Source organism: Melopsittacus undulatus, chromosome 11 (genome assembly GCF_012275295.1).
Source record: "Melopsittacus undulatus isolate bMelUnd1 chromosome 11, bMelUnd1.mat.Z, whole genome shotgun sequence".
NCBI classification, from domain to species: Eukaryota; Metazoa; Chordata; class Aves; order Psittaciformes; family Psittaculidae; genus Melopsittacus; species Melopsittacus undulatus.
In genome coordinates this window covers 12643631-12670467 of record NC_047537.1, presented here as the reverse complement: position 1 = coordinate 12670467, position 26837 = coordinate 12643631, and the positions used below count along the sequence as shown (strand labels likewise).

Here is a 26837-nt window from a genome sequence, read left to right as displayed (position 1 = left end):
CCGCCCCCGCCAGTGCGTCACGGGCACGGCCCCGCCCCGGAGCACCCGGATGAGGCAGACTCGGGGTCAGCGGGTGATGCTGCGGCTGTGACAGGGGATGCGCCCCGGTGAGGAGCGGCGGGGGCCGGGGCCCGGCTGCGGGGCGGACACAGGGAGCGGGACGCGGTGTGAGGGGGCGAGGCGCCCGTGGCGGTGCCGGGGGCTGCGGACCCCGCACCCCTCCTCCGATTGGCTGCGAACTGACAACGGGGCAGATCCCGCCCTCCCCCGCTCTTCATTGGCTGGCGGGGCAGCACCGCCGTCTCCTATTGGCGAAAGCGAGTGTCTGTCAGCGGCCGGCGCCGTTTGGTCCTGCCCGCTCGGCCACCGCCCTGCTCTGAGCGCCGGTGCGCGGCGGCGGCGGCTCCGCGGGGCCGGTCCTGCCGGCAGCGGCCTGGGGACACCCTGCAAAGGTACCGGAGCGGGAGCGAGCTCGGTGTGGAGCTGCCTTCCTGCGGCGGGGCGCGGGCTCGCCTTAGAGCCGCGGGTTCGGGGCTCGGGCCGCGGCCGCGCGGGGCCGAGGGAAGGAAGCGCTCGGTCTCTTTCCTGGGTTCCTGGCCCGGCCCGGTCCGGGGCGAGGGCGATGGCAAGGGCGGCTCCGGCAGCCCTGTGCTCGGGAAGGGGCAGAGCGCGGCTGTCACAAGGGCCCGAGCTGCGGAGCCCGAGCAGCTCCTGCGGCCTGCAGGCGGGTGGGGTGAAGCCTCCCCGCGCCGGCCTCCCTACCCCGGCCCGTGCCACCCGTCCCTCGGGTGCCATTCGCGTTCTTTGCCCCCCGCTCCGGTGGCCGTGCGCCCGGCAGGAGGGCGGGCAGCGCGGCCGCGGTGTTGGCGTTGTTGGTGTTGGCTTCAGGCCGGCCTCGGAGCGAGTCCCGACGCTAAGGGGCTCACCCGTGTGCGGCAGGGGAAGTTCGGTGACTTGCGGGGCCGCGGTCAGGAACACGCTGCTCCTTCGCAATCCCTGCACTTCCTTTTGTAGGTGGCTTTGTCCCAGAAGGGTGGTTTTTTTCATCCCAAGTCGGTGATGGGAAGCTGGACATGTGGTTTGCCTCCGTTCTCATAGAATACTCAGTAAATCAGGTGCCCAGGGTGCATGCCTATCGAATATCTTTCAGTAATTCTGTGTGGTTTTTTTCTCTGAGGTTGTTATCACCTCCCTCTCAGCCTAGAGAGTCCTGTTGTATTTGGTATAAGCATGATGAAACTTGAACAGCCCCTTGAGTTGGACGTGAGTCGCAGCAGACATGCTGAAGAGGATGAACACATCTGACAGGAGGGGGTGCGTTACTTCAGTTACACTTCAGTCGAGCGACTTCCCATTAATGCACCTCTCCCCTTCTGAGGGCAGAGGAGAGCTGTCCTCGGCCGCATGCAGCCTCATCACTCTACACCACATTGGGTTGGGACTGTTTGGTGACTCAGGGTTTCTGTGTTCTCTGAAACCTTACTGACTTGGTGATGAGCACGGAGAGGAGAAGGGCACTTTTGGATGCCCATGGCATTTACTGCCCTGCGAGGTAGTTAAATCTGTGCAGCCATGGTAGAAGAGTCCTTGGATGTTTAAGAGATTTTCTTTTCTGTTTTCTCCCCACCCCAAACCAGTCCCTGGACACAGCAGAGGCCAGAGGGCCTTGTCAACGTCAGGGTTTTGTTAGGGATATTAATAACTGTAAGAGGAAGGAGCTGTCCCAGGGCAGAAGAGTGACTGAGAGGGTTTTGTGATGTGTCAGCAGTGTGACTGCCCAGGCTGGTGGTGCTGTTTACCTGCACTTGTGCAGGCTGGATCAGGTGGGGTGGCAATGTGGGCTTTCATTACTAGGGTTAGGTCTGCCCTGTAAGAGATCCTCTGCCTTGCCTGCAGACCCAGACCTGCCTGGGTTTTGTATCTGTGGTGTGTGCGTGTGGAGGCAGAGGCTACATATTCACACGTGTGGAGATTTGGTCTTGCATGTTACTGGGAACTAGAGGTGAAGGGATGTGTTCAGAGGAAGCATTATCTGATTTCCTTTTTCCCTCTTCAGGGTAAATTCCCCTCCTTTTATTTTCTTTTCCCTGACTTTTCAGAGGTTGCAGGCATGCAAGATGATTCTTCTTTTGGTGGAGAGGTGAAAGAAAAAGTACAGAGAAAGCATAAGGCTGGTGATGTTTGTGAGCTTGGTGCCACACAGTCTTGTCTTTAGAGACATGTCTGGGAGTAAACTACCAAAAAGTACAGCATTCAAGTGTAATTTATTCCCTCAGCCTATCACATTTGTTTTTTGAGAAGCAGGGAATGTCAGACTACAGAAAGGAGATGGCCTTTTTACGGTCTTTCTTGACATTTGTGACCTTGCAACATAACCAAGGTAAACCAGGAGCTGTGTTCAAACATACTGTCTTTTCACCTCTGTACTGCACTTGTTTGGGACCAAACTGAGATGTACCCATCAGGATATGTATGTCTTCATAGGATTGTGTCCCTGGAGGCCTCTCCTGTCAGCACAGCTCAGCACCAGGCTGTGCTGCTTCCTTCTCCTGATCAGCGGTGAGTTGGGGGAGTTATTTTTATCTCTCATCTTGTTAAGTGCTTACAGGAGCAGCCAAGGCCCTTGCTGCTGCCTGACCTGGGACCCACTTTGGGACAGAGTTCTTCAGAACCATTTTCTCCTCCCTGGTACTGGTAGGACTTCAGAGATGTAAAAGCAACAGAATTCACTCCCCTTGCAAGAAACCCGTGCTGAGTGCTTTTCCCTTTAAGTTTCTTGGTCACTTGTCATTCTGCAGTGTCCACAAGCATCTGAGCCTTCTGGCCACCGCCTTCTTAGGGGATGTCGTCATCAGCTTGCTGTTAATTGCTGAGCTAACAGGGAGGCGCAGGGGACCCGCGTTCTGTCATTTGTCACAAGGTCTTTGCTGTGTATGTCGTAAGCTCTTGGATGAATTCATTGCTTCTGGCCAGGATGCTGTGTAATTTTCAAGGCTTAAAGGGAAACCAGGCAACTGTGAGTTGGGGAAGAAGCCTGTTGGGTGGCAAAACCCTGGAGGTGGGGGAGGCAGGGGCCTGGCAGCTTCTGCCTGTGGTCAGCCTCTGGTGTAGAGTCAGGATCAATGCTGCTGGTGCTAACCTTCTGCTCTGTGTGGATTCATCCCTCTGAGCTTCCTGGCTATGGAGCTGGGAGCAAGTCATTCTCATGGTCAGGCCCAGGTTGTTCTGGGACATGCACATCTCCAGCAGCTTTCCCTTCATCCCTGCAGACACTGAACCTGCATCCGGAGCTCCAGCCTCTCCAGATTTTCCTTTTAAGGTTCTTCAGTGGTGGTACTTGGGAACAAACAGGTCAGATGTTTTAAACTTCCCATGTTTATGACAGGGTAAATGCTTTGAATACTAATTTCTGATGCCTTTAGTGATGGCTGTAGCTTGATTTCTGAAAAGCGACTTCTTGCATCAGTACCTTTCTTCTGGTTTCCAGGCTTACACTGCAGTGCTGGCTACCTCCCAGAGGTTTATTGCCCCACTGGATATCACATATTCACCAGGCATGTGAGCAATGGCTGTGTGTACAGACCGTTCCAGCTTTATGTGATTAATAAAGCCAGTTCCATGAGAGGCTGTGGGGGTAATAAGGCTTTGGTATGTAGTGTTTGGTTATCTTCAAGGCTGTTTGTCTGCACCTGAACAAAGTTCCTGCAGGTAGGATTTGGCTATGTTCTGTTTCCTGTGCTGTCCAAACTGGAACTGCAGGATGTATTATTAGAGCAGAGCAGGAGTGTTGTGCTGATGCTGTGTTCTGGGCTTCTTGTTTCCCCTGAAAGCTCCTGTGCTGCTGCTGTAAGAGGTGAGCAGGCATTTGTTGTTCTCCTGAGAACATTCAGTTCCAAAGCAATCCTGCAGGAACTGAGAGGTTCACTTTCTGATGCAGTGATGGATGCAGGCACCCTTCCAAACCCAGACAAAAATTCTTCCAGCTCCTATTTCAGGATGAGAGAAACAAACACAAATTGATCAGTGAAACCTAATCCATGGCTTTTGTTTGTTTGTTTTCCATATTATTAGAAGTGAAAGACAAGGCAAGTTTGGTGTTTGGCTGGAGTGCTCAGGTCCCTTTGCTCTGAATCCTGATGGGGTTTGGAGAAAAAAAACACACGAAGTTTATGGGATTTGGGGGGTGCCTGTTGGTTCTCAGACCTTGAGAAGGTGAAGAATGGTGGAAAGAAGATTTCTTCTGCTTTTTTGTCTATGACTCAGCATAAAAAGGGAAGAGGAAGAAGACGTGATTGCTGCCAGTCTTCCCTGCTCTCCATGGCAGCTCAGGACAGTGCCAGCACTCAACAGCAGTCACATCTCGCTTGTGAGGATGCTTTTGGAGGTGGGAAGCCACATTTGTCCTGTACAAAACTTCCTGGACTTGAAAAAGTTTTTAGCCTACACTCTGCATTTGCTTAGAATCATGCCCTGCAAAAATGGCACTTGGCTGCTTGGGGAGCTGCGATAGCCAGAACGGGTGGTTATCTCCAGAGCTGAAGGCCACATGGGAGCTTGGCAGCATTTCTTTATCAAGTCCTATTTTAGGTTGTTATTTGGTTAATTCCAAAGGTCAGTGGACATTTGCATTGCCCTCGGTGGTGGGACAGCAAAGCAGATATGGGGGAGTCTTAGCAGCGTAGTTTGTTGTGCTTGAGTGGCCTTGCCTTCCTTGCCTCTGGCTTAATTCTTCCTGGTTGGTGTCCATAAACACTGGGTGAGCAGGATTGTGAGGAAGAGGTGGCCTGCGTGGAGAAAAATTACCTGTTTGTGAGCATTAAATGATATTCACTTTATATAGGAAATATTTATAAGGTAGATTTAAATGGGAGGTTGTGGGATGACTAAGATGGAGAAGAATGGTTTGTCCAGCCACTTGAGATGCTGCAGGCACAGCCTGGGTAGAGTGCAGCTGCCTCCACAATCATTTTGGATGTGCCTCTGTAGCTCACCCTTACATCAGTGAGTTGTGTTGAGGCTGTGAGTGGGGAGGAGTGGATTCCTGACTTCGGGAAGGGGTGGGTAGAAGTCAAAACATCGTGTTACGTTTCAAGCTTAGTGTTTTGCTCTGACACATGATCCACCAGCAGCAGCCTCCAGCCCCATGGAGAGCCTGGGAAGCTTTTTTGAGGTCCTGTGTTACACTTCAGGCTGTGTTTGTGTTTTATGACTTAGCTGAAAGGTGGCTCCATCAAGATTTCAGTTTGGCTGATGAATGAATGAATACAAGATTCCTTCAGCTACTTGAAAACTACTGTGTGCACGGTACTTAATTCTACTACATCTTGGATTCAGCCTTTGGCTCTTGTAATACCCAGAGGATACTGAGCATCTCACTTGTGAGGATGCTTTTGGAGGTGGGAAACCACATTTGTCCTTTACAAACCCCGGTGGATTTAGAGAAGTTCTTAACCTACTTGCTGCATTCTTTTAGAGTGATGGCAGTGTGGAAAAGCTGTTACATTTTAACAGTGGAGAATTACTCTGGCCCACTGACTGGGTATGGGGAGGGGTGGGGGGTGCTGAAAGGAGCCACCATGTTCTGAACATAGCTCTTGTCTGAGAGCTGCTTTGGATCCTGGAGTTGTGCCCGTGTAGCTGAGTTTTCCCAGGGCGCTGTGTGAATGCTGAGCTGTCTTGTAATGAATTCAAGTGGGCAGCAGCATAAGCCTGCTCTCATTTTCCCTGGAAGACGCTGCTGCATTGTCTTGTCTGTATCCTGAAAGCCTCAGTGTTGTTTGTCAAAGGCTGGATTCTGCAAGTGCCACGTATGCAAAGAAGCCGGTGAATAGGAAGGCCTCGCCGTGCTGGTTCTCAGCTCCCCACATAATGCCCAGAGCTGGGGCAACGGCTGAAGCAAAGCAGGTTTTGTTGAACTCCAGTATTCTGTGGGCGTCCACTCTCCCACGTGTGAGGGGTTTAAACTGCCTGGTTATGTTCTGACCATGCCTAGGAGTCGTGTTCTGCCAGGCATGTGCACTAGGCCAGTGTTTCTATGCCTCAAATAGTGCAAATGGGAAAAGGTTGGGAGAAGTGAAGGGATGCTGTAGAGCCATGTGTGTGCTCGTGGTAGGTTTGGGAGCTGTCTGCACCTCCCAAGTCGCAGGCTAGTGTTGTGGCTGTTGATTCGGAGAAAACTCCAGGAACAAACTTGCCAACAAAGTTTTCAAGCTGACAAGCAGGTATTCTTTATTGCTGTGCCGGAAGACACGGGGGATAGCTCCTCCTAATGTGCATCACTGTATTGTTACACAAGCTGTCCTTATGTAGTCACTGGGCATACATACATATTCATAAGACTACACATGAATTACATCATTTTCCAGACAATTTCCGACGTGCATACAAAAATGTGATGGTGGTCTTTGAAGGTCGTTTACTTCTCCCAACAATCTTCATCACTTCTGGCTGGCTTTGAAGCACCAGCTTAATTAACATTACAGACATAGCAATCATCTTGGCCTTCTACTTATCAGTTAGTTTAACTGTGCCCATCCTGGATATCTGCTAGTCCCAGATACTCCCCATCCTCAGGTCCTGTTTTTCTAACACTTTTTATACTAAGGTCCTAAGGACCTAAAGCTATGTCAACTACCTTCAAGCACCTCAGTTATTTTCCATTACAAAGCCAACAAACTTAAGGTTACTTAGAACTGATTTTGTGCTTTTGTGCCTCCTTGTCTCAATGTAAACCACCTTGTTTGCAGTGTATTTGTGCTCTTAACTCTTTCACTTGTTTCTCACCCATATGAGGGAAGACAAATGATGTAACTGTGTACCAAAGCGGAATATGGATGTTGGATGCATCCTGGCATCATGTCTGATGGGGGTGCTTCTGCAGGGCAGTGAGCAGGTCAGACATCCATGCTGATGGCGTTGGTCCCTAGGTGACCCTGGACCATCGGCTGCTTCACCAAGGTGGGCAGGGGATGGTAGGGTTGGAAAAGGGGGGCTGTTCTGAGGGGTCTGAAGTACCCCAGGGCTGGATCTCCTCCCTTTATAGGAGAGGGTAATGGACAAGGGCACTGGGGAAGCAAGGCATACATCTCCTGTGTGGGCAGCTGGTGAGTCTGTGAGTCCCAGGCAGCCCTTCCTGTGGCTCCCACGCTGCCCTGGGTGCAGGGAGACCTCGGGGGTGCATTGCCAAGGGTGTGAGCAGGCAGGAAGGAGCCCTGGCCCCAGCAGTGCCTTGGCACTGCTACTTCTAGGAAATGATGTAAGATGCTTCCTTGTACAGATGTTTTTCTAAGCACATCCTGAACTTTGCTGATGGGTTCCTTCCCGGCTGTTTACCTTTTGAGATCAGCTCCTCCAGAGCGGTGGAAGCTGAGCTGTGTGTGTCATTTATTGTGGGGAGAATGTGCTTCTTGGTGATCTAAGCCTCTTGGAATGTGCTGGGTGAGAGCTGCATGCCTTGGAGGGCAAGGTCAGCAGGCTTTTGGTGCAGGGCTTTCAGAGAGGTCAGTGCAGGACTGATGCTTGTGGGCAACATGCAGCAGTAGCTGAGCTGCTCCCCTCTTCCTGGCTATCAGAATGGTGGTTCAGATCTGCCCAACACTTGTCTGAGCTGCAGCAGGTCTCTACTCGCCTGAATGCGCCCACCTGCAAACTCAGGACAGTCTGGGAGGTGATGCATGGGCTCTGCTTCTACTGCAAAAAGCTTTGGTGTAGGACTTGGGATCTGCCCTGTGCTGGGATTCAGCTGCCTTGGTAATAGGTGTGACTACTGGAGCAAGGGCACCCAAAGACGTCTTTACCCAAGGAGGTGCAGCAGGACTGGCAGGACACATGGTGTAGGAGCTCAAACAGCTCCATGGCCATCGGTTATTCTCTGGGTGCTGGACAGGAACACCATCAGTTCTCTCGGGCAGCACTGAGGCCCATTCATGACAGACTTGTTTCTACACCTCTCCTGTGAGGAAAGGCTGAAAGAGCTGGGGCTGTTCATCCTGAGAAGGCTCCGGGGAGACTTTATTGTGGGCTTCCAGTTCTTAAAGTGGGTCTATAAGAAAGATGGAGAGAGACTTTTTAGCACAGCCTGTTGTGATGCCATGAGGGGTGATGGTTTTAAACTTAAAGAGGGAGATTCAGGCTGGATGTGAGGAAGGAATTCTTTACACTGAGGGTGGTAAAACACTGGCACAGGTTGCCCAGAGAGGTGATGGATGCACTATCCCTAGAGACATGCAAGGCCAGGCTGGATGTGGTTCTGGGCAACCTGGTCTAGTTGCACGTGTCTCTGCTCATTGTGGGGGCTGGACTTGAGCTTTGGAGGTCCCTTCCAACCCAAACCATTCTGTGATTCTACAGGAGAGCTGTGGAGTTAAACACACTGCAAGAGGAGGGGTGTTTTTGGGGTGCTCAGAACCCTCTGGACAGATTTGTTGCGGTGTCCTTGGAGAGTGGCAGCTGGAGGCTCAGCTGAAGAACGAATGTGCCACTTCTGCTTTGCTTTGTTTGAGAGCTGAGTGCCAGGCTCTGGAATGAGTGTGTTTGCCCTCTGATGAAAGCAGGGGATTGATTTGTCCCACTTTTAGGTGGCTAAAATGTGGGTCACTGAGATGCAGGACGTATTAGTGTGACAATTTCAGGCCTGAAGGGACAGCATTGGCTATTGATGCCTGTCAGAGTGTGAAAGTCAGGACTTGTAGGTCAGCTGTTATTGATGAGCTTGATGCAAGCCTTGTTTAGAGCCTCTGCTTTAAACAGAGAGATGGTTGGTTTCAGCTTAGTCTCTTCTGGGTGTTAATAAGAGAATTTGAGTCTTGGCTTCTGGGGAGAGACAAAGATGCCTGCTTGTAAAAGAGCTGTGGGATTGCTTGGGGAGAGCTCAGAAGTGGTCCCCAGTGTGGTGCATCTCCTGGCTCTGGCTGGGAGCTGTGTCCATCTCAACACTTGTCTTGGTCCTGCTGTTCATGCCAGGACCATGACCCTCACTTCATCATCTTCATCAGCTTCTGAGAGCTGGTGTGTGTCAAGGGCTCAGGTGTCTTGTGTCCCCTGGACTGTGTCTTGCTCTGTTACTGAGCAGCAGTATGGAAGTCCATGATGGGTTGTGTTGCTTACACTGGCTCACAGCTGAGCGGGGCTGCAATGACATCCAGTGGCTCAGACAGCTGAAGAAAGGAGGTCCTCACGCAGAAGGGGGCATCCCCCTGCCTCAGCATGGGAAGCCCCAGACACCTCCAGGCTGGAAGCACTGTTGTATGAGCCCTTCACTACAAGAGAGACTTTGAGGTGCTGGAGCGGGGCCAGAGAAGGGCACCGGAGCTGGAGCACAAGAGAGATGGGGAACGGCTGAGGGACCTGGGGGGTTCAGATGGAGAAGAGAAGGCTCAGGGTAATTTTATGAGAGAAGCTGATCTTTCTTGTGTCTGGGAGGACAGAGAGAGCAAAACTATGTGAGTAACTTCTGTTACCTGCTTGTTTTTCGCAGGAGCAGGAATGGGCAGGGACTGAACATGGGACAAGAAAATTGAATTGGAATCTCTGCAGCAGAGTGTATTCTTGGTTGACCTTGGAGTGTTTGTCCTCCTCCTTTACCTGCCTTTGTGGCTCTGACAGGAGCCGTAGCATGCATTGCTGGGCTGGCATCGGGAGGCAAAATCCCTTTAAGAACATTTTAGGAATTAAAGTGGAAGCTGTGATAGGTGTACGCTTTAATATCCTTACCTGCTGTTGGCCTGGGTGGGCCTCTGGCATGAGCTGCTGGTCCAGTGGCAGGTACAGAATGCAGCCAACGCTGGTGCTGTGGTTGAGGGGTGCTGCAGGTGCGGTTCCAGGAGCAGGCTGGGATCACAGTGCCTGTTGGGGCAGGTCTGTGTGCGGAACGCCGCCTCCTGGGGATCACGACCGCCCTGCTGGCACTGCCGGACCTGGATGCCATGGGCAGGAAGGCTGTGGTGATGAAGCCCAGTGTTTAGGAGCAGTTTTGGGGGGACAATCAGCTTGTCTCTTGAGTGTATTCTTATGTTTGTATCCTGCAGGTCATATTGATCATGGACAGTGAAGAAATCCCGACTTTCTCAAGTCCAAAGGAGGAAACAGCGTATTGGAAAGAGCTTTCCTTGAAGTACAAACAAAGGTACTGTTGGATATTTGCAGGCTGGGTTGGGTTCTTAGTGACCAGAGCATTGTTTAATCTGTTCCTCTCCAAGAGCACACCAAAATGGGTAGTAGGTATTTTTGGGAAGAATCTCTGCATTTCCAGCCTGGTGGGAGCACAATGTTACCATGCCATGAACTCCAGGCTATGTTTTGAGCATGTCTGAGCAAGAGCAGGGCTCTTTTGCCATCATGTGCATCTTTGCATAATGAAAGTGCTGCCTTAAGTAGTATCTTGATGTTTTATCACGGAAGGTGCCTTTGGGCTGACTGTGTATGATTACTGTTCCCTTGAGCTTCCTGTAGTGGAATTACTGGTATGAGAAGTGGCTGATTTGGTGTCTGCTGCAATTTACTGAAATGTGTTGTAGCTCATAGTTGAGCTTGTACCAGGGCTCCGTATCTGTTGGGGGCACAGGGCTTTTTGGCAGTGGAAAACAACCAGGAGGCTGCTGTCTTGTGTAATGCTGTGCTGCTCCTGGGGTGGAGATTAACTGGGGATTGATTTTGCAGTGGGGGCTCCCAGTTAATTTTCTTCGGAAAGCTTGCCTTGCATTCAGTGTCACCCATGTGCAACTGAAGACAGTTGGGCCTTTCTCAAGCCCAGGGTGCAAGTTGTTACTTTGCTGGGTTTTGGGGGGGGAGGTGTGGGGCATGTGTCCATGTAGAGAACCCTAAGGTGTTCTTGGGTGTCAGAACATTCTGTCTCAGACACCAGTGGGTATGCTGATTCCTAAAGCCTTGCTCATTTTCCCTGCTGTTTGCTAAGAGCTGAGCTATTACGTATGGTAAAGATGTGAATTTAATAAGCAAAGTATGTGGAGTGGCTCCTTCTAGCCCTTAATAACTGGCAGTGGTTTAAGGTAGGTGGGTGCTGGCTTCTTGCTGACGGGCTCAGCAACCCCAGATTCAAACCTTCACACTTTGCAAGCACCTTCAGTTTCCAGGTAGTGCAGAGCCCCAGGAACTGATGGTCTCTCTTGCAGCTCTTGACCAAAATCAGGTTAAATGTTTGCTGAATTCATTGACTCTCTCAAGGCTTTAGCAGTGGAAGCTAATGGAGTGCAAAGTGGTTTTCAGACTCCCATGAATCCTGTAAATAGCCTTGAGACAAGTTCCTATTCACATATTCATTTAATGTAGCTGTTTGGTTTGATGTAAAAGAATTAATTTTCTTTTATTGCTAAGCTTAATGTAATTTCTTCATTTCCCCATCTTTCTTTTTCCCCTTGGAGGTCTGTGGATGACACTTAACTACTTTAAAACTCCTCTTTCTTTCAGTTTATAATTTTAGGAGAGCTGTGGATGTTATTTTAACTTGGGAGATGCTTTTCAACTGATGCAATCCTTTCCTTCCAGCTTCCAGGAAGCTCGGGAAGAGCTGGCTGAATTTCAGGAAGGAAGCAGGGAGTTAGAAGCTGAGTTGGAGGCACAGCTAGTGCAGGCTGAGCAGAGGAACAGAGATTTGCAAGCAGATAACCAAAGACTGAAGTATGAAGTGGAAACATTAAAGGTAGGTCTTTCCTGTAGCAGCATTGCTGCTTCTTACAGATATGCCTTGGATCTCTTTGCAGATTGTCTGCTCTGTTCTTGGTCACTGAATGTCCAACTGAAGTGAAGGAGTTGTCTGTTTAAGATCCACACTGCAACATGGCAGGTGCCCCAAATAAGGCCAGTGATTCCCAGGGAATTTTCTGGTGGATTTTTTCTTGTTCACATCATGAAGCTCTTGTCATGGAGTTTGTTTGAATTCTCAAGGCCTTGCCAAGGAGTAGTTTTATTATTACACAAGCAGCATCAACACAGCAACAGGGGGGTAACACAGGCAGGTTTTGTCAGACCCCTGCTTTGTCTTTCTCTGCACACTGGCTTTTTTACCCAGAAGGTCTCCTTGGTTTGGTGAGACCTTGAAGAAAGTTGAAGATTAGAGATCTGTGCACATCTTTCATTTGTGCTCCTCATTCATTCTGAACAGCCGTAGCTGTGGAGACAGGAATTGCATAGGGATCTGCGTGTGCAGAAGGGAACTTGTAATTGATGCCTCTTTGTTAACAAGCTCCTGCCTATTTTGGAATCCTGGAGAAGCATCATGTTTTGTAGTCTTGGGTTATTTTAGTGAAGGCAAAACTTAGCACCTTACCCAGTGGTAGTGAGGTTTATGGGATTACTTGTTCATGTATCCAGTCCCAGCTATAGCTGAAGGTCAGGATGTGTTTGATAAGGTCAGTAGTTTTTTCCATAAGCCCCTCTCTGTACCCTTGGAGCTGGTGAGAGTGTGTTTGGGAGTGAATTTTTACAGTCTTTCACATATGAGCCTGTGGACCTGCAGGTTTTGTAACATATTTCAGTGGCTCTCAGTTTTGTGAATGGAGATGTCAGTCAGTTTCTGGTGACAGTGTGGCTATTGTCAGGGGAGGGGAGGCTGCACAGTTGGATTTCTCTCCAGCTTCCTGCATGTTTAAGGCTTCAGAGCAGCTGTCAGTACAGGCTGCTGGGAGCAGATGCAGGGCTGCATTACTGTCATGGTGAGATGTCAGTGCACAATGTAGTGTTTGTGGCTTTGCATTGTGCCCAGCTCGCGTGCTCAGAGCACGTTCCCTCTGCCTCTCCAGTTCCTGCTCTGGATCCCCAGCAATCCCAAATCAGCAGGCTGCAGGGAGGATGTTCATTTCTTTGTCCCATTTGACTGCTAATGATGTGAGAGTGTATGTGTATATTTATCTCACTACCCCTTTCTTTCAGGAGAAACTGGAGCACCAGTATACACAAAGTTACAAGCAAGTGTCCTGTTTGGAGCATGACCTGAGCCAGACACGAGCTATTAAAGATCAGCTGCATAAGTATGTGAGGGAGCTGGAGCAAGCCAACGATGACTTGGAACGTGCCAAGAGGTGAAGGCTGCAAACTCTTCCTTCCTTAAAGCTTTCACTAGGTCTTTTCTTTGCTTCCCAGATTGATCATTTCACTATTCCTTAAGAAGGAAATGAACAAACATTAAAAAAAAAACCCAAACAAATCCCAAGATGTGATTCTTTGAACAGTGCAGTTTACCCTTGGAGTCACCTCATCAGCTGGGAGCTTTACATTACAACAGAGGGAGGGCAGGGGCCTGAAAGCTCTTCATGCTCCTGTGAGAAACAAGCAGGCTCAGAGCAAGCCAGGACACTGCACTGCTTTTGATAGTACCAGCTAGGTGACTCTTATATTTGTGATCCTTGTAGCTCAAAGCTCCTTTGAAATAAGAAGCTGTTGCTTTCCATAGTCCCTTTCAAATAAAGCAGGCCAAAGGAGTCTTCTCTTCCCTGCACAACAGCTTAATGACTGTAGGGAACAAATGTGTCCTTTATAAATGCATAAAATGAAGAGGCTGCTGTTAGAACTGCCCAGTTTGGGAGTAGGTCATGCTTCCGTTCTGCAGAATGGGAATTCTGCCACTGATTCAGTGGGACCAGGAATGAGCCTCTGGCTATCTGGCAGAAAGATCTGAGAGCTGAGGCCATGTTTCCACAAGGCTCTTAACCTCATGACTAACTTCTGAATAAATTGGGGTCATAGGCAATACCTCAGTGCCCTGCCTTCTGCATTCACTGTCCAGAGCTCTGGAGAGTGCAGCACCACCTGAGCTACTGATTAAATGTGGGGCTTTGGGACATGGCTTGGGAAGCGTGGGATGGGCGTGCTGGCCTGGCTCTTTCCCAGCTCTTTGGTACATCTCTGAGAGCCAGATGCTATCATGTTCTTTTCATCTTATTCCCCTGCTTCTTTGGAGTTTATTAGTCCTTTCCAGGAAGCATTTCCGTAGCTTTCAAATGACTAACTTGAATGTAGGCCCTGCTAATATTTTTCATCTGTTATGTTTTTGAATATGCTTTTATGCTGGTTGAGCTGAAGAACCCAATATTCTGGATTTTGTTTCTAGGGCAACAATAGTTTCATTGGAAGACTTTGAACAAAGGCTGAACCAAGCTATTGAAAGAAATGCCTTTCTAGAAAGTGAACTGGATGACAAGGAGTCGTTGCTGGTTTCTGTACAGAGATTAAAGGATGAAGCGAGAGGTATGGCTTGATGAGTTCTGTGTCCCACTGCATTGTTGGCTTCCTAAGAGTTATGTAGCAACCAAAGCTCATGTTTATAGAAAGCCTCGCATAATGAGACTTGAACTGGATACTTACTGTGTTAGGTATTACTAACAGTATGTTCTCTATTCGTTGTATGTCCAGTGTAGCTAAGAGGAAAAATTTCCTCGTGTAGGGCAAAATTAATATCAGATTCGTTCAGGATTTTTAACAGAGGTGAGTAGAAAAATACTGCATTCCACAGATGTAATACAATTGAGGAAGCGTGCTGCGAAAGTTCCCACTTGCTGTGGTTTCATGCCTTGTGTAGGAAGGGAAAACACAGGAAATGTCAGGGAAATACGTAAGTGGTTAACTAAATTAGTTTTTTAATCCTGTCTCCTGTGCTGTTTCTAATACTCTTGGAAATTGCCTGGTTTATTTAAGATACTCCAGTAAAGGCTGTGGTTAGACCTTTTTGAGAGAGTGTTCTGGGATACGGTCAGGAGGTGGGAATTCCCCAGTGGATTTCACCTGGAGAATGCTGGGGCAGCATTTTGTAATGGTTGGTGGAAACTGATTTCTCTGCTAGTGGTGATGATCTGCTCCGCAGCCGGTGCCTGCTGTTACTGTCATGCAGAGACCAGTGGCTTCCAACTTGCTTTCCCAAGGGAAGCTTTCTAAGATAATTCCTCAGTTAAGGCCTAGACCTGAGTGTAAGACAACAACAAACCCTTCAGCAGTTGCTCACCTTTGTGAAGCTCTCTGAACCAAGTTTATGCCCCACAAATGGAAAGCCTCTGCTGGAAGTCCAGGGGTTTCATAAGTATGAAAGGAGTGATGAAGTAGTTTCTGAGGAAACGTATGTGTTGTAATTTGGGGTTAGGGCAATAACACTGGAAAACCCAGCAAAACCTAGGGGACTGTTTGCTACCACACTGGAATAATTGGCCAAAAAGGACATGTTGTTTCTTGGATTGAGTCATCTGGAAATGTTTAGCATTAGTTAGGGTAGCAAAGCTGCATGTTCCCCTGGCAGCAAGCAGGAGCCACTAAAAGAACTGCTACAGTGTCGAACTCAAATACAACATTTCTCATTCAAGAGCCCCAAAACCTCTTAGAGGAGCCTAGATTGCTTTTCATTTCAGCTGAGCTGTTTTACTTAAAATCAGTTCTAAATATATCTATGATAATTTAAAAGCTGTACTGTACAACTGATTCTGCTCTTGCACATTGTACCAGACTGAGGCAAGGAATAAGAGGTCTGTGAAAGGTGAGGCACTGGCACAGGGTACCCAGAGAAGCTGTGGCTGCCCCATCCCTGGCAGTGTTCAAGGCCAGGATGGACCCAGGGGCTTGGAGCAAGCTGCTTCAGTGGAAGGTGTCCCTGCCCATGGCAGGGAATGGAACTGGATGAGCTTTAAGGTCCCTTCAACCCAAACCAGTCTGTGATTCTGTGAATGATAAAGTTGCTCTATCCAAAAGGATCAACCCATTTATAATATATTATTTGCATCTAGCTCCTTCTAAGGGTTTTATGGATTCTTTGCTGAGCTGTGCTGGATGCTTTTTGTAGCAAATACATTCGGGAATGTGAGGGGATGAGGCAGGGGTAAGCAGCAGGGTGGAGAGGAGGTGAGAATGAAACATAGGTTCCAGGCTTTTTACCTATCATTTGGAATACCGAGCCTCTCCTATCTGCTCTCTTCTTCTTGAAGCATCAAGAAACTGGATGCAGCCTTTGACTGTCTTTTGGTTAGTGTGGAATCCTGTGGATTATAGACTGGAAGAATAATGTGGGCAATTGGACACACAAGAATAGGTCATTCCTCCCTTTTTCCAGCCTCTGTCAGAGAAGGAACTGAGTGTAGTTCAGCAGATGTTTTTGACACACTTCCCATGGGACTCACATTACAGATGGGGAAGAATGCTGAGGAGAAGTGAGCTACTGGGCCCAGGGAGGGCTCTGTTTGTTGCCCCTCTCCTCGAGGCTGAAATGGGAAGTGATGGTGATGGGCAGTGACCGCTCTGAGATGGGGTCCTCCAGCCACAGGCAGTTAATAGAGGCTTGTTGCAGAGCATCTCCTCCTCCTCCCAGATGAATAGACTGTTAGAGAAAGCAGTTACTAATCGCTGTTTGGGGTGTGTTCTTCTCTCAACCCTCAGACCTGAGGCAGGAGCTGGCAGTACGGGAAAGGCAGCAGGAAGTCACACGCAAGTCAGCACCCAGTTCCCCGACTCTGGACTGTGAGAAGATGGATTCGGCCGTGCAGGCGTCCCTCTCCCTGCCAGCCACGCCTGTTGGAAAAGGATCAGAGAATAGTTTTCCTTCCCCAAAAGGTACCATCCATAGAGACTGTGTCTGGTTGGTTGGCAGCATGCTCAGGTTGCTGACAGTTTCAGACCAGGTGCTTGTCAGTGGGCTTGAAGTAAGTGTCCATATGTGTAGATCCCACGCATGTTGCATAAGGTGTGTTTAAATCTTGGAGCAGCTTAAGTGTGTTTAAGGAGTATAATAAGTAAATAGCATGGAAAAGAAAGACACTGAAGCTTACCTATTGCTTGGGGGGTGGGGTTTGCACTCTGCAATAGATGCCTGCAGTGGAGCACTGAAGACATTTGGGGTTGGGGGGAAGTGTAGTAGCTGATACTGCTGCTCAGCTGTGGAGTAGCAGTGGTGGGTAAACAGTGATCAGTAATTCTGATGCTCTATAGGCCGCTATCACCCAGGGATCCTGTTTTCTCTGTGAGGCAGCAGGATGTTAGCACAGTCCCTTTCCCCATCTGAAAGGCTCTGGAAAATCACAGGGATTATTACATACTTTTCAAATTAGAATGAGTAGATTCCAGAGGAGGCTCTGGCTGGATTAGATGGACTGCATGCCTTGCAGAGGGACAGTGCACAATCTCCACATTTAGGTCTGTGCAAAGGGGGCAGTGGACAGGAATTGGGTTTTTTCATTTTCCCTGGCCCAGTGAACATGTAGTCTGTGTTACTGTGGGGTGTCTGTGTGAAGACTCTGCAGGAGGATTTTAGATTAATCTTTTCATGTAGAAGTTGATTTATTCAAATTTCAAACAATAAATGAACTGTGGAGGAGTGGAGCATGTAATCAAGTGTGTCTGTGTTTGCAGCTATACCAAATGGATTTGGTACCAGCCCCCTTACTCCTTCAGCTCGAATATCTGCACTCAACATCGTGGGGGACCTGCTACGGAAAGTGGGGGTGAGTGCTCTGACCTGAAGTATTACTCACACTGCAGTGCTGGCACTGAGCTTTCTTCCTTGTGTGCAATGACAGCAAGGCCTGGGCCCATGCTGAGTACATGCAGTGTTTAGAATGTGGTAGTGTTTGGGGGGGTTTAACTATTTTGATTTGTAAAGCATGTTGCTAGGGTTCTGAAGCCAGTTTTGGATGATGAAATTCATATTTGAAGTAAGAAGTTTCTCAAGCAGTTTGGTATATGGGGTTGGACACCATCAGCTGCTTGTTCTGACTTTAAACAGGACCTCCAGCTTCCTCCGTAATGAGACCAAGATGCAAAGCTGGGCCACAGAGCCTGGCTGCCTGCTGCACAGAAGTGAGGAGCTGAGATCACGCTGCCTGTGCCCCTTCATGTGCCTGGGGGCATCTGCAGCAGGTGTTGAAAATAAGGAAAAAGAGAGAGACCTCTGCTAAGAAAGTGAGGAAAGAAATGAGAAAGCTAGACATTCCCATCTGTAGTTGAGGAGGCAGTGAAACATGTGAGCCTTTAAAGGGATTACCACTGTAAGCAGGGAAGAAGTGCTTAAAACTCTGTCAATGTGCTGTTTAGGATGCCAGGTTTCCATCTGAATTTGAAGTTAGGAGAACCTCCTTCATGTGCCTCAGTGGGCAGCTGTGAGTGGAAGCGTGGGTAGCCTTGGTGCTGGCTGTCCTCTGTCTCCTGTGGGTACCACTGATGAGGCAGTAGCTGCAGGAGAGACAGTTGCTTTAGTGAAGTTTGGAATGACAACTGACCTTGTTGCTCCCATTTGGAGCCATTGAGCTGGAGGTTGGTTTGAAAGGGCAGCAGGACCACTTGTGGTTACAGAGTGACATGGCTAAAATGGGATCATTGTGAGTAAGAGTCTGCAGGGGATTTAGGGGGCTTAATCACAATCCCATGTGATTACTCTGCAAGGACAGGAAATGCCAAATAAGCATCCTGCTTTCCCAGCCTGCCCTTAGACACCCGCTCAGAATTCTAGCTCACACATTTGTTTAGCAGCAATTACAGGCTGCTCAGGTTTTCTTTGGGTTTGGCTACTCATAGGATGCCTCATCCCAAACCTTAGACTAGCTTTCTCTGCCAGAAGTTTCCCTTAGGCTTTCTTGCTTGCAGCTGAGACAGGGAGAGATCACACTGGCTCCTTCCAGCTGATAGGTGTTTTGCAACCAAGAGGTAGGTACCTATATGGGGTAGGTATCTCCCTGTGTGCTCGTTGAGATAACATGGATTTCTATAAGAAGACGCTGTAGCGTTCACTTACTTGTGGTAGCATGTCAGTGACCTGTTGATGGAATATTGTTCTACATGGAACCAGACCAAACTCCCAAATATGGAGAGATGAGTTTTTGTCTCCGGTGCATGCATTTGGAAGTGTCTGTATGTATGTAGGGTGGATGTAACAGACAATTGGAAGGACATTCTGCTAGGCCAGAAGGATAGTCACATTATGCCTCAGTTTGTTATACCTGCCAGAAAGGGCAGGTGATGTTCTGAAATAAAGGAGAGAATCAGGATTTTGGTCTCCCTCCTGCCAGGAGTCAGTGGATGAGGCAGAGACTGTTACCTTGTATAGATCTCACCAGGCTTGCTTGGAAAGTAGTAGGGATGAGGTACAGACCACAGAGATGGGCTTAGCTAATGCAGTTGATTGCTCCTTCTGATGTTGTTGCTGTATCACCTCTTATTCATATCAGTGGGGCTTAAGTGGCTTTGTTCTGTAGGCAGAGATGAAGAATGAAATGCTAAAAGGCATTGTCCTGGGGAGAAAACTCAGCTTCACAAATACAATCCCCCGTCCCCCCCAACCTGAGGATTCTGCCTCAGGCAGACTTCTGGTTAGCTCATGTCAGCCTTAGTGCAGCTGCAGAGGCAAGGGGGGTTGGTAGCTTCTGCTGGGAGGTGGCTTCCTTTGTTTAGATAATAGAGTTCTAAAGTCTGAGCCCTGATGAACTGGGTCACGCCTGGAGGTCTGCCTCTGCATTGGCTTTCCTCTGGGGTTGGTGACAGAGAACATGACAGCTTTGTAGCTTTTTAGCTCCATTTTTGCCAAAGGTGAAAATCGGGGTCATGCTCCTGGTGACCTTGGGGTCGTGACAAAGCCTGAATTAGAGCAGCAAAATGCTTCCTCTTAAATTATTATTAAATTAGTATTGCCTTTTTTGACATAATCTTGGTTTTCCTGTTTCACAGGCCTTAGAATCCAAATTAGCTGCTTGCAGGAACTTTGCAAAGGACCAGGCATCCCGGAAATCCTACGTGTCGGGGAACATTAACAGCAGTGTGATGAACAGCAACGGCACAAAGTATCCTCACCCGGGGCACACTTCCTTCTTTGACAAAGGGTAAGGAAGGATTTCCTTTTACCTGAAAGGAAAGTGCATTCCAGGATGCTATTTGGAGCAGAAGTTTTTCATGGCTTGTCTTTAGCCCACCACAGTTTTCATCCTATAGGACAGATAATTTGTGGAGCCAAAGTCTCAAGGGGACAGGGGCAGCGACAGTTTTCTGTGAAGCAAAGAGAAAAGCAAGTGTGGCCATCTCTTAGCTGGTAGCACATCAGGGCCTGTTCTGTCCCTCTGCTCCCTGATATCTTAGTGGCTGCATCTCAGATAATAAACATGCCTTTGGACAGGTTCTCAAGTAAGTTGTGGTGGTGTTGCCATAGCTACTGATGCATTGGTGCATGGGGATGCACACTCACCACAGAGCTGGGGATTCCCTCAGTGGGAACAGCTAAGTGCAGGCATCAGATCCTCACAGGAGGGTGGTGCCCTGTTTGCTCTATTTCCCCTTCTACTAGGAGAAAAGAAAACGTCATCAGTGGTGTAATTCTGGCTGATGGAGGGGGAAGCTGTCTCCATGCTGATGGTGCTGTGCGTCAGCACAAACTGCCTTCACAGGAAGAACTGCCCCACGTGTCTCCCATGACTCGCTCGTGGTCAGAACTTCCTCTGGGATACTGGGAACTGGTTCAGCAGGAGGTTGTGTGAGGAGCCCTAAGGAGCAGGATGAACAGCACAGCACAAGTCCAGCGTTAGCACGATGGCACTGTGAGATGTGCTGGCGTCACTGGGCAAAACTCCCCCCTGTGCTCCCTGCATAGTTATCTTCCATACTAAACCTCAGGTCAGGGCAATTTACTGCTAATATTCAATGTATCCTCAGTCCAGAGTTTAGAGAATTAAATGAGCTGTTGCCAAGCTGAGGAGTGCTTTATACACAGCAGACAAGCTGAGCTTCCTACAGGCATCCTGGTTTGAGCTGAGTTACATTGCTACGTGGGTAGCAGGTCAAGTTGTGTCTAAGAAATTGGCATTCAGAGTTTTTAGAGTCACTGTTGCTTTGGGAAGAGAAGAGTTTGGAGATTTAACAGTGTCATGTGCAAATCAGACCTTAAGTTGTCTGGGTACTGCAGGGCTGACTGGGGCTGTGCATCACCACAGCAGTGCTCACCCTTGCAATGCACAGGCTGTGTTTCAGGTGCAAGCTGTCAGGGGAGTTGATAGGCAGAGATTATAGCTGTTCATAAGAGGCAGCATGGCTGCTATATTGAGTTGTGGTGTGACAAATAAGCTGATTGCTGTGTGGGGTGGGGGTTACTTATCCAGATTGTCATCACACTTGTTATCTGAGCTGGCTGCCTGGAGTTAGGAGCAGGTTGTAGCTGGAGAAAGCTTAGAAACCCAGCCTTCTGCAAGAGAACTACAGCAGAGTTGGGGGATGTTAGTGGGCTAAAAAAGGGGGTGGAAATGACTGATGTGCTTATCTGCAAAGTGTTAAAGATCCCTGCATGGCCCTGCTGTCCTGTCCTGCTCTGCTGCATCCCTGCATGATGTTCACAGCAGGGTTGGTGCCCCACACTTTTCCCCTTCCATCTGCTCCTGCTCTGCCTTGCTGCCCCTGTTGAGGTCTGTGTGCGCTGTAAGGTGACAGTGGCTGTGCTGTGTCAGACCTGTGTGATTTTGTCAGCACATGTAAGCTGAAGGGAGAAGTTACCTGCAGGAGGTCAGCCCATTGTGCTCACACACTGCAGCAGCAGCCGCTGAGCTCCAAGCCATGCTGGCACCTGTCCTTGGCAGCAATCACATCCAGGGTGTGCAGTGGTGACTGGGCATGAGGGGCTGAGTGGAGGCATGCCCATGCCCTTTCTGCTTCTCTCTCTCTTCAGCCTCTGTACTCTTCTCCTTGCCTCTAATTGTTGCTGGAGCCTGAAACAGCCACATGTGATCATAGATCAAATGCAATCTGCAGCCAGTGCCTAAAGAACAGTCAGTTGTTGGACAGTGGTACTGGGGCAGTGGTCACACAGCCACATTGCTACAGTTCCATCTAGAGAATCCCAGCATCGTTAGGGTTGGAAGGGCCCCTGGAGATCATCCAGTCCAACCCTCGGCCAAGGCAGGACCACCCAGAGGAGGGTACACAGGAACACGTCCAGGTGGGTTTGGGATGTCTCCAAAGAGGGAGACTCCACCAGCCCCCTGAGCAGCCTGTGCCAGGGTTCTGCCACCCTCAGTGTAAAGAAGCTTTCTCGTGTTGAGGTGAAACTTGCTGTGTGTTATTTTATGGCCATTGCTCCTCATCATGTCACTGGGCACCACTGAAAAGAGTCTAGTCCCATCCTCCTGGCACCACTTTTGAGATACGGATCTGCATTGATGAGATCCCCTCTGCCTGCTCATCTCCAGACTAGCCAGGCCCAGCTCCTGCATCTCTCCTTGTAAGGGAGCTGCTCCAGACCCCTGAGCATCCTTGTGGCCCTTCCTTCTGCTGCCGTTGGGTTAGTTAAAATGTTTGAGTCTCCACCTCCCATCAGCTTGCCCAGCAGAGCTGCGCAGGCACTGAAGGCAGGGGAGGCCTGGATGGCTCTGGGCTTGCTCTGGAGCGTGGCTCTTGAATTGGAAGAGTCAGGACTTGGCTGCTTTTGAAAATCATGCCAGTGTCTGCAGGCTTGTTCCTTCAGGAATGTGCTGATTCTGTGCAGATGCCAGGGCATGGCAGGGCAGAGCCTGAGCCTGTTCTCACACAGACACTTTGATTTGCTGTTGGAATTATTCTTAACTGGATATAAGCTTGGATCCAGCCAGGGAGCAAAATGCCTCTGACCTTGCAGGGCTCTGCAGAGGCGCTTGCCCAGCAGAGCTGAGGCAGCGTGTGAGGCAGCATGGTGTCTGTTCCTTGGGGCATCAGCTCCAAGTTCACTGCTCCCCTTCCTGCACTCTTCCATGTCGAAGTCCTTGTAGTTAATGTTTATTCTGAAGTTATGTTTGTGAACCTGTTGGGCTTCGTTTTAATGAACCAAGCTCAAGTTTGAACACGAGAGATGCCTCTGCAGTGCTAGGGAGCATGCAGGTGTATTTGCACTGTGAACTCTGCCACCCACCACCCTGCTCATCATACGTTAGGTTGGGAAGTCAGGGTCTTCCTCCTGTTGCCTGCTCTGCCTTATAAAAAAGTTTCCCTGGAAAAGAGGGAACTGGGATACAGGTGAGTAACTCCCTGTCCTGGAATGTGCTTTGCAGTACTCCAAGCTTTTATCTGGCTGCATGCAAGTCACTGCAATGTGCAGAATGTGGTGGGAGTGCTGCTTGTCCCCTTGCCTGGCCACGCAGAGGTGCAGGAGGAGAGGTCTGGTGAGGTTTAGTTTAACACTTTAGCTTTGCTCCAGCTCCTGCATCCAGGGATGCCCACGATGTCTTTATGGTGTGCATAAACTGTTCCACTTTTTCTCCACTAGGCGTGAAAAGGTCACATTCCCCACCTTGGTCATGGGTAAATGAATTCATTTGCAATGATAAGCTGCATGCATTTTAACCTGGGGCTTGAAGGGGCAGAGCTGGTGGTTATCTAACTGCATGAGGTAGCTCTCTGAGCATTACAAACTAATGGTCCATGATCAAAGCTTGAGGCTATAATCTCTCTCCTTACTTCAGATAAACTCCTCTACTGGTGTGACCTGTTGCAATAGTAAGATCTAGTGTTGCTGCTTTCTTGGTCTGATTATTTCTTCAAGTCCATGCATGTTTCTGATTGGATGGGTCGCAGCAGAGCCACAGGATGAAGTATCACTGCTCTTCATGTAGCTTTGAAAGTCAGTTTGCCCTTTGGTCCTGTTTTCCATCCAGTGTCGGTTTGCCAGTGCTCTGTTGCCCTGGTTGTGCCTAATGGGAAAGCAAACATGGGCACAGACGTGCTGGGAGCCAGCCATGTGTTGGGCTTGAATGTGAGCACAAGCACTTCCAGACTGCTGCTGTTGACTGAACCCTTCCAAAGAGGAGCAGCTTTAATCCTGTTCGGTGCTGGATGTTTTGGTGGTTTCTCTCTTCCCTGTCCCACTTGGCAGAGGTGCTTTCTGGCTGATAACTAAGGTGCAGAGTCATGCTGTGACCAGGTTGGCTTCATGCCCTTTCATCCCACTGCAGATAGCAAAACACGGCTGCCCATCAGTGTTGGCTATCAGCTTTTGACTGAGTGCAGCAAAGAGGCACTTGGGAATGTAGTGAAGCAACACTCAAATGGGAGTTGAAGCTTCAGGCTGAAGGAGGAGGAGACAGGAAGGGTGGTTTCTCCCTGCTCTGCCCTGGTGCTGGGGTGTGCTTCAGGCTGTGTAATGTGGATGTTGAACAAGGAGAGGGAGCGGGAGCAGCGGGGGGAGCTGTTACCATGGGAATCTGTTGAGATGTCACCTCTTCAGCTGGAAGGATTCTGATGCTGCCCAGCACAGCAGCAACCTCTGGGGTTTGCTGCCAGGGTTTTTGCACCCTGGGTTCAGGAGGTGTGAGGTCACCCATGTGTGAGCTGCAGGGCAAGGATGTGCATGCGAAAGGGAGCCTGGAACAGCACTGCTGTGTCCTGGGGATGCTGCCTGGAGCTGCTGGTACAGAAGCTGCTGGCACATGGTCCCTGTGGCAGCGCTGCGGGGAGCAGGATGTGCTCCTTCAGCACTGGCCCATTTGCCTTTTTCCTCATGAGGGAGCCTTCACCCTTCCTTCCAGCTTTCACTCACGGCAGCTGATCTGAGCAGCAAGGATGTCCTGAAGCTTACTTTGGACAAGAGCCTGTAGGGACAGGCCAAGGGAAATAGCTTGAACCTGCCAGAACAGGGGAGACTGAGATGAGCTCTTAGGCAGAAGTTCTTCCCTGTGAGGGTGCTGAGGCGCTGGCACAGGGTGCCCAGAGAAGCTGTGGCTGCCCCATCCCTGGCATTGTTCAAGGCCTGGTTGGACACAGGGGCTTGGAGCAAGCTGCTCCAGTGGAAGGGGTCCCTGCCCATGGCAGGGGTTGGAGCTGGAGGAGCTTTAAGGTCCTGGTGATCAGCAGAGGGTGAGCCTGGCAGGCACTGTGTGTTGAGCCTGGTTACAGCAGGTCTGTCAATGTCATCACAGAGTAGAGATGGAGAAGCTGTCACAGCCCTGTGTTGTTCTCCACACTTTCACCTCTCCCAGCAGCCTGGGCCATGGATCCTGGGGGTGTGGAGTCACCCCAAGCCCCTGCTGCAGCCCAGGCAGGGACATGGTGGGGTTGTGCACAGCCAGTTACTGGGTTGTCTTGCTCCACTCGGGCAGCACGTGCCTGCTGCAGGCAGTGGGGTCCGCATCCATCCTTGCAGCCTGAGGTGGGGGCCCTGTCCCCTGCTGCTCGGGCATGGGGCCAGGTCTGTCTGTGTCTGCTGGTGCTGGGGTGAGCCCTGCGGTGCCCCCTCCTGTGGCTGCTCCTCAGCAGTGCCTTCTCCTATTGCTTCTCAGGGCAGTGAACGGCTTTGATCAAGGTCCCCCCGGCCTGGGAGCCTCTCGCCCCTCCTCAGCGCCTGGAATGCTGCCCCTGAGCGTATGAGCCCGCGGGAGGTCGTGTTCGGACTTGCGGATGCTGTTCTCAGCCCACCCAGAGAAGAAGCGCTCCAGCTCTCTCCCTGCTGCCGCCCGCTGGAACACGACCCTGCCTCCATGTCCTGTTAATGCAGTTCCCGTTCTCCTGCTGTAGCGGACGTGCTGTGGCTCGGCCCCATGCCCTGCAGTGCTCTGCTCACCAGACCTCGGCCCGGCAGCCTCGGCGCTCGCATTCTCTCTCCCCTGGGTTTGGCACCACACAAGGGTTGGCCGCTGCCCTCCCTGCCTGCACCAGCATCCTGCCAGCAGGCACAGCTCCGGGTGCTGGGGTGAGCAAGGGGAGGGTGAGCGTGGGCCCCAGCCCTGCGCTATGCACATCACACGGGGCTCCACGGGGCCGGGAGGGATGGAGACACGGGGGGGACAGCATTCCCTGCGTCCCAGTGCCCTCAGTCCCAGCAGCAGATGCCTTAGTGTGAGGAGGGCAGCCGGACCGTTCTCCCTCGGTGCATGGTGCCCATGGACCTGCAGCACATCCGCCCAACCCCACCATCTCCTGCCCTGGTCACAGCCTTCCCCACACCTCCACCACAGGGACCCCAGGACTGCCTTAGGAAGCCACCGCTCCCTGTGGCCACACACTTCCCTTTCCATGTGCCCATCACAGCCCCATTTGTGTAACATGCGCCTGGATTGTTACAGCATCACCCGTGGGCTCTGGTGCCAGTGTTGGGCGAGTGCTCCATGTGGGTCCTTCAAGCAGCGTGTTTGTGTGATCTCTGTCGATGTGCCTCAGAGGGGGTGGATTTTAACTGACCCAGTACCCCCAGCCCGGGCTGGAGCTCGGGGCTTAGAACTCATCGGTCCCGGTCAGAGCCATCATCTTGGTTTAGTTACAAGCATGGAGAAACCCAGAGGGAGATGGGGACCCCCCACCCCTGTTTAGGGTCTGTGTGCTCCTTCCTGCGTCCCCTGCTGCGACTGACTGTTTACATTTGTTTTATTGTACATAGGTTTGTAAACATAATACCTTTGCCTGAGGTCTTCTTTGTACATAACTTGGGCTTTGTAGCTTTATTTATTCAAACTCTATATGGCATGTTTCCATAGGACAGTGTACCAGCCCCCCGGGGGGACACGGGTCATGCTGTGGTTTAACACAAACCAGTGAGAGTCAGCTTCCAACAATAAAGTTCTTTTAATGTGGACTCCGGGTTGTGCAGAACCAGCGCTGGGGCTGGGGTCCCGCTGGGGCGCAGAAGGGGCTCAGCACACAGGTACCCACAGGCCTGGCTGGGTTGGTCTGGGGCAGAGCTGCACCCCCTGGGGTGGTTTGGCAGCAAACAGCAGCAGGGGATGGCCCTGCACAGCCCTCGGCCCGGTCCCTGCTGATGGGTGCAGCAGCAGCAGCACTGGGGGGAGTGGGACCCCCTCTCTGCAGTCACCTCCTCCTCCCCTTTGGAACCCTCCCCCAGGACTGAGCCCTTCCTGCCCAGCACCTGGGCCCAATGCAGGGATAGGGCTGGCCCTGGCCTGTGCCAACAGCACCAAATCCCTGCT

At 50.4% G+C, this 26837-nt stretch overlaps 1 protein-coding gene across 6 annotated transcripts; it reads left to right on the top strand.

The window, feature by feature from the left end:
- Positions 1-26485, top strand: NDEL1 (nudE neurodevelopment protein 1 like 1). Of its 6 annotated transcripts, XM_031055132.2 has the most exons (10): positions 2992-3016; positions 10026-10123; positions 11503-11656; positions 12886-13034; positions 14063-14199; positions 16366-16539; positions 17335-17426; positions 19642-19793; positions 23189-23223; positions 25197-26485. In XM_031055132.2, the coding sequence occupies exons 2-10, from the start codon at positions 10038-10040 to the stop codon at positions 25202-25204; spliced, it is 987 nt and encodes a 328-aa protein (XP_030910992.1). In that variant the 5' UTR covers positions 2992-3016; positions 10026-10037; the 3' UTR covers positions 25205-26485. The 6 variants fall into 6 exon arrangements, with proteins under 6 accessions (XP_005141463.1, XP_033923223.1, XP_030910992.1 ...); XM_005141406.3 differs by lacking the exons at positions 2992-3016; positions 23189-23223 and adding an exon at positions 1-107; XM_034067332.1 differs by lacking the exons at positions 2992-3016; positions 23189-23223 and adding an exon at positions 300-452.
- Positions 26486-26837: the final 352 nt, after the last annotated feature.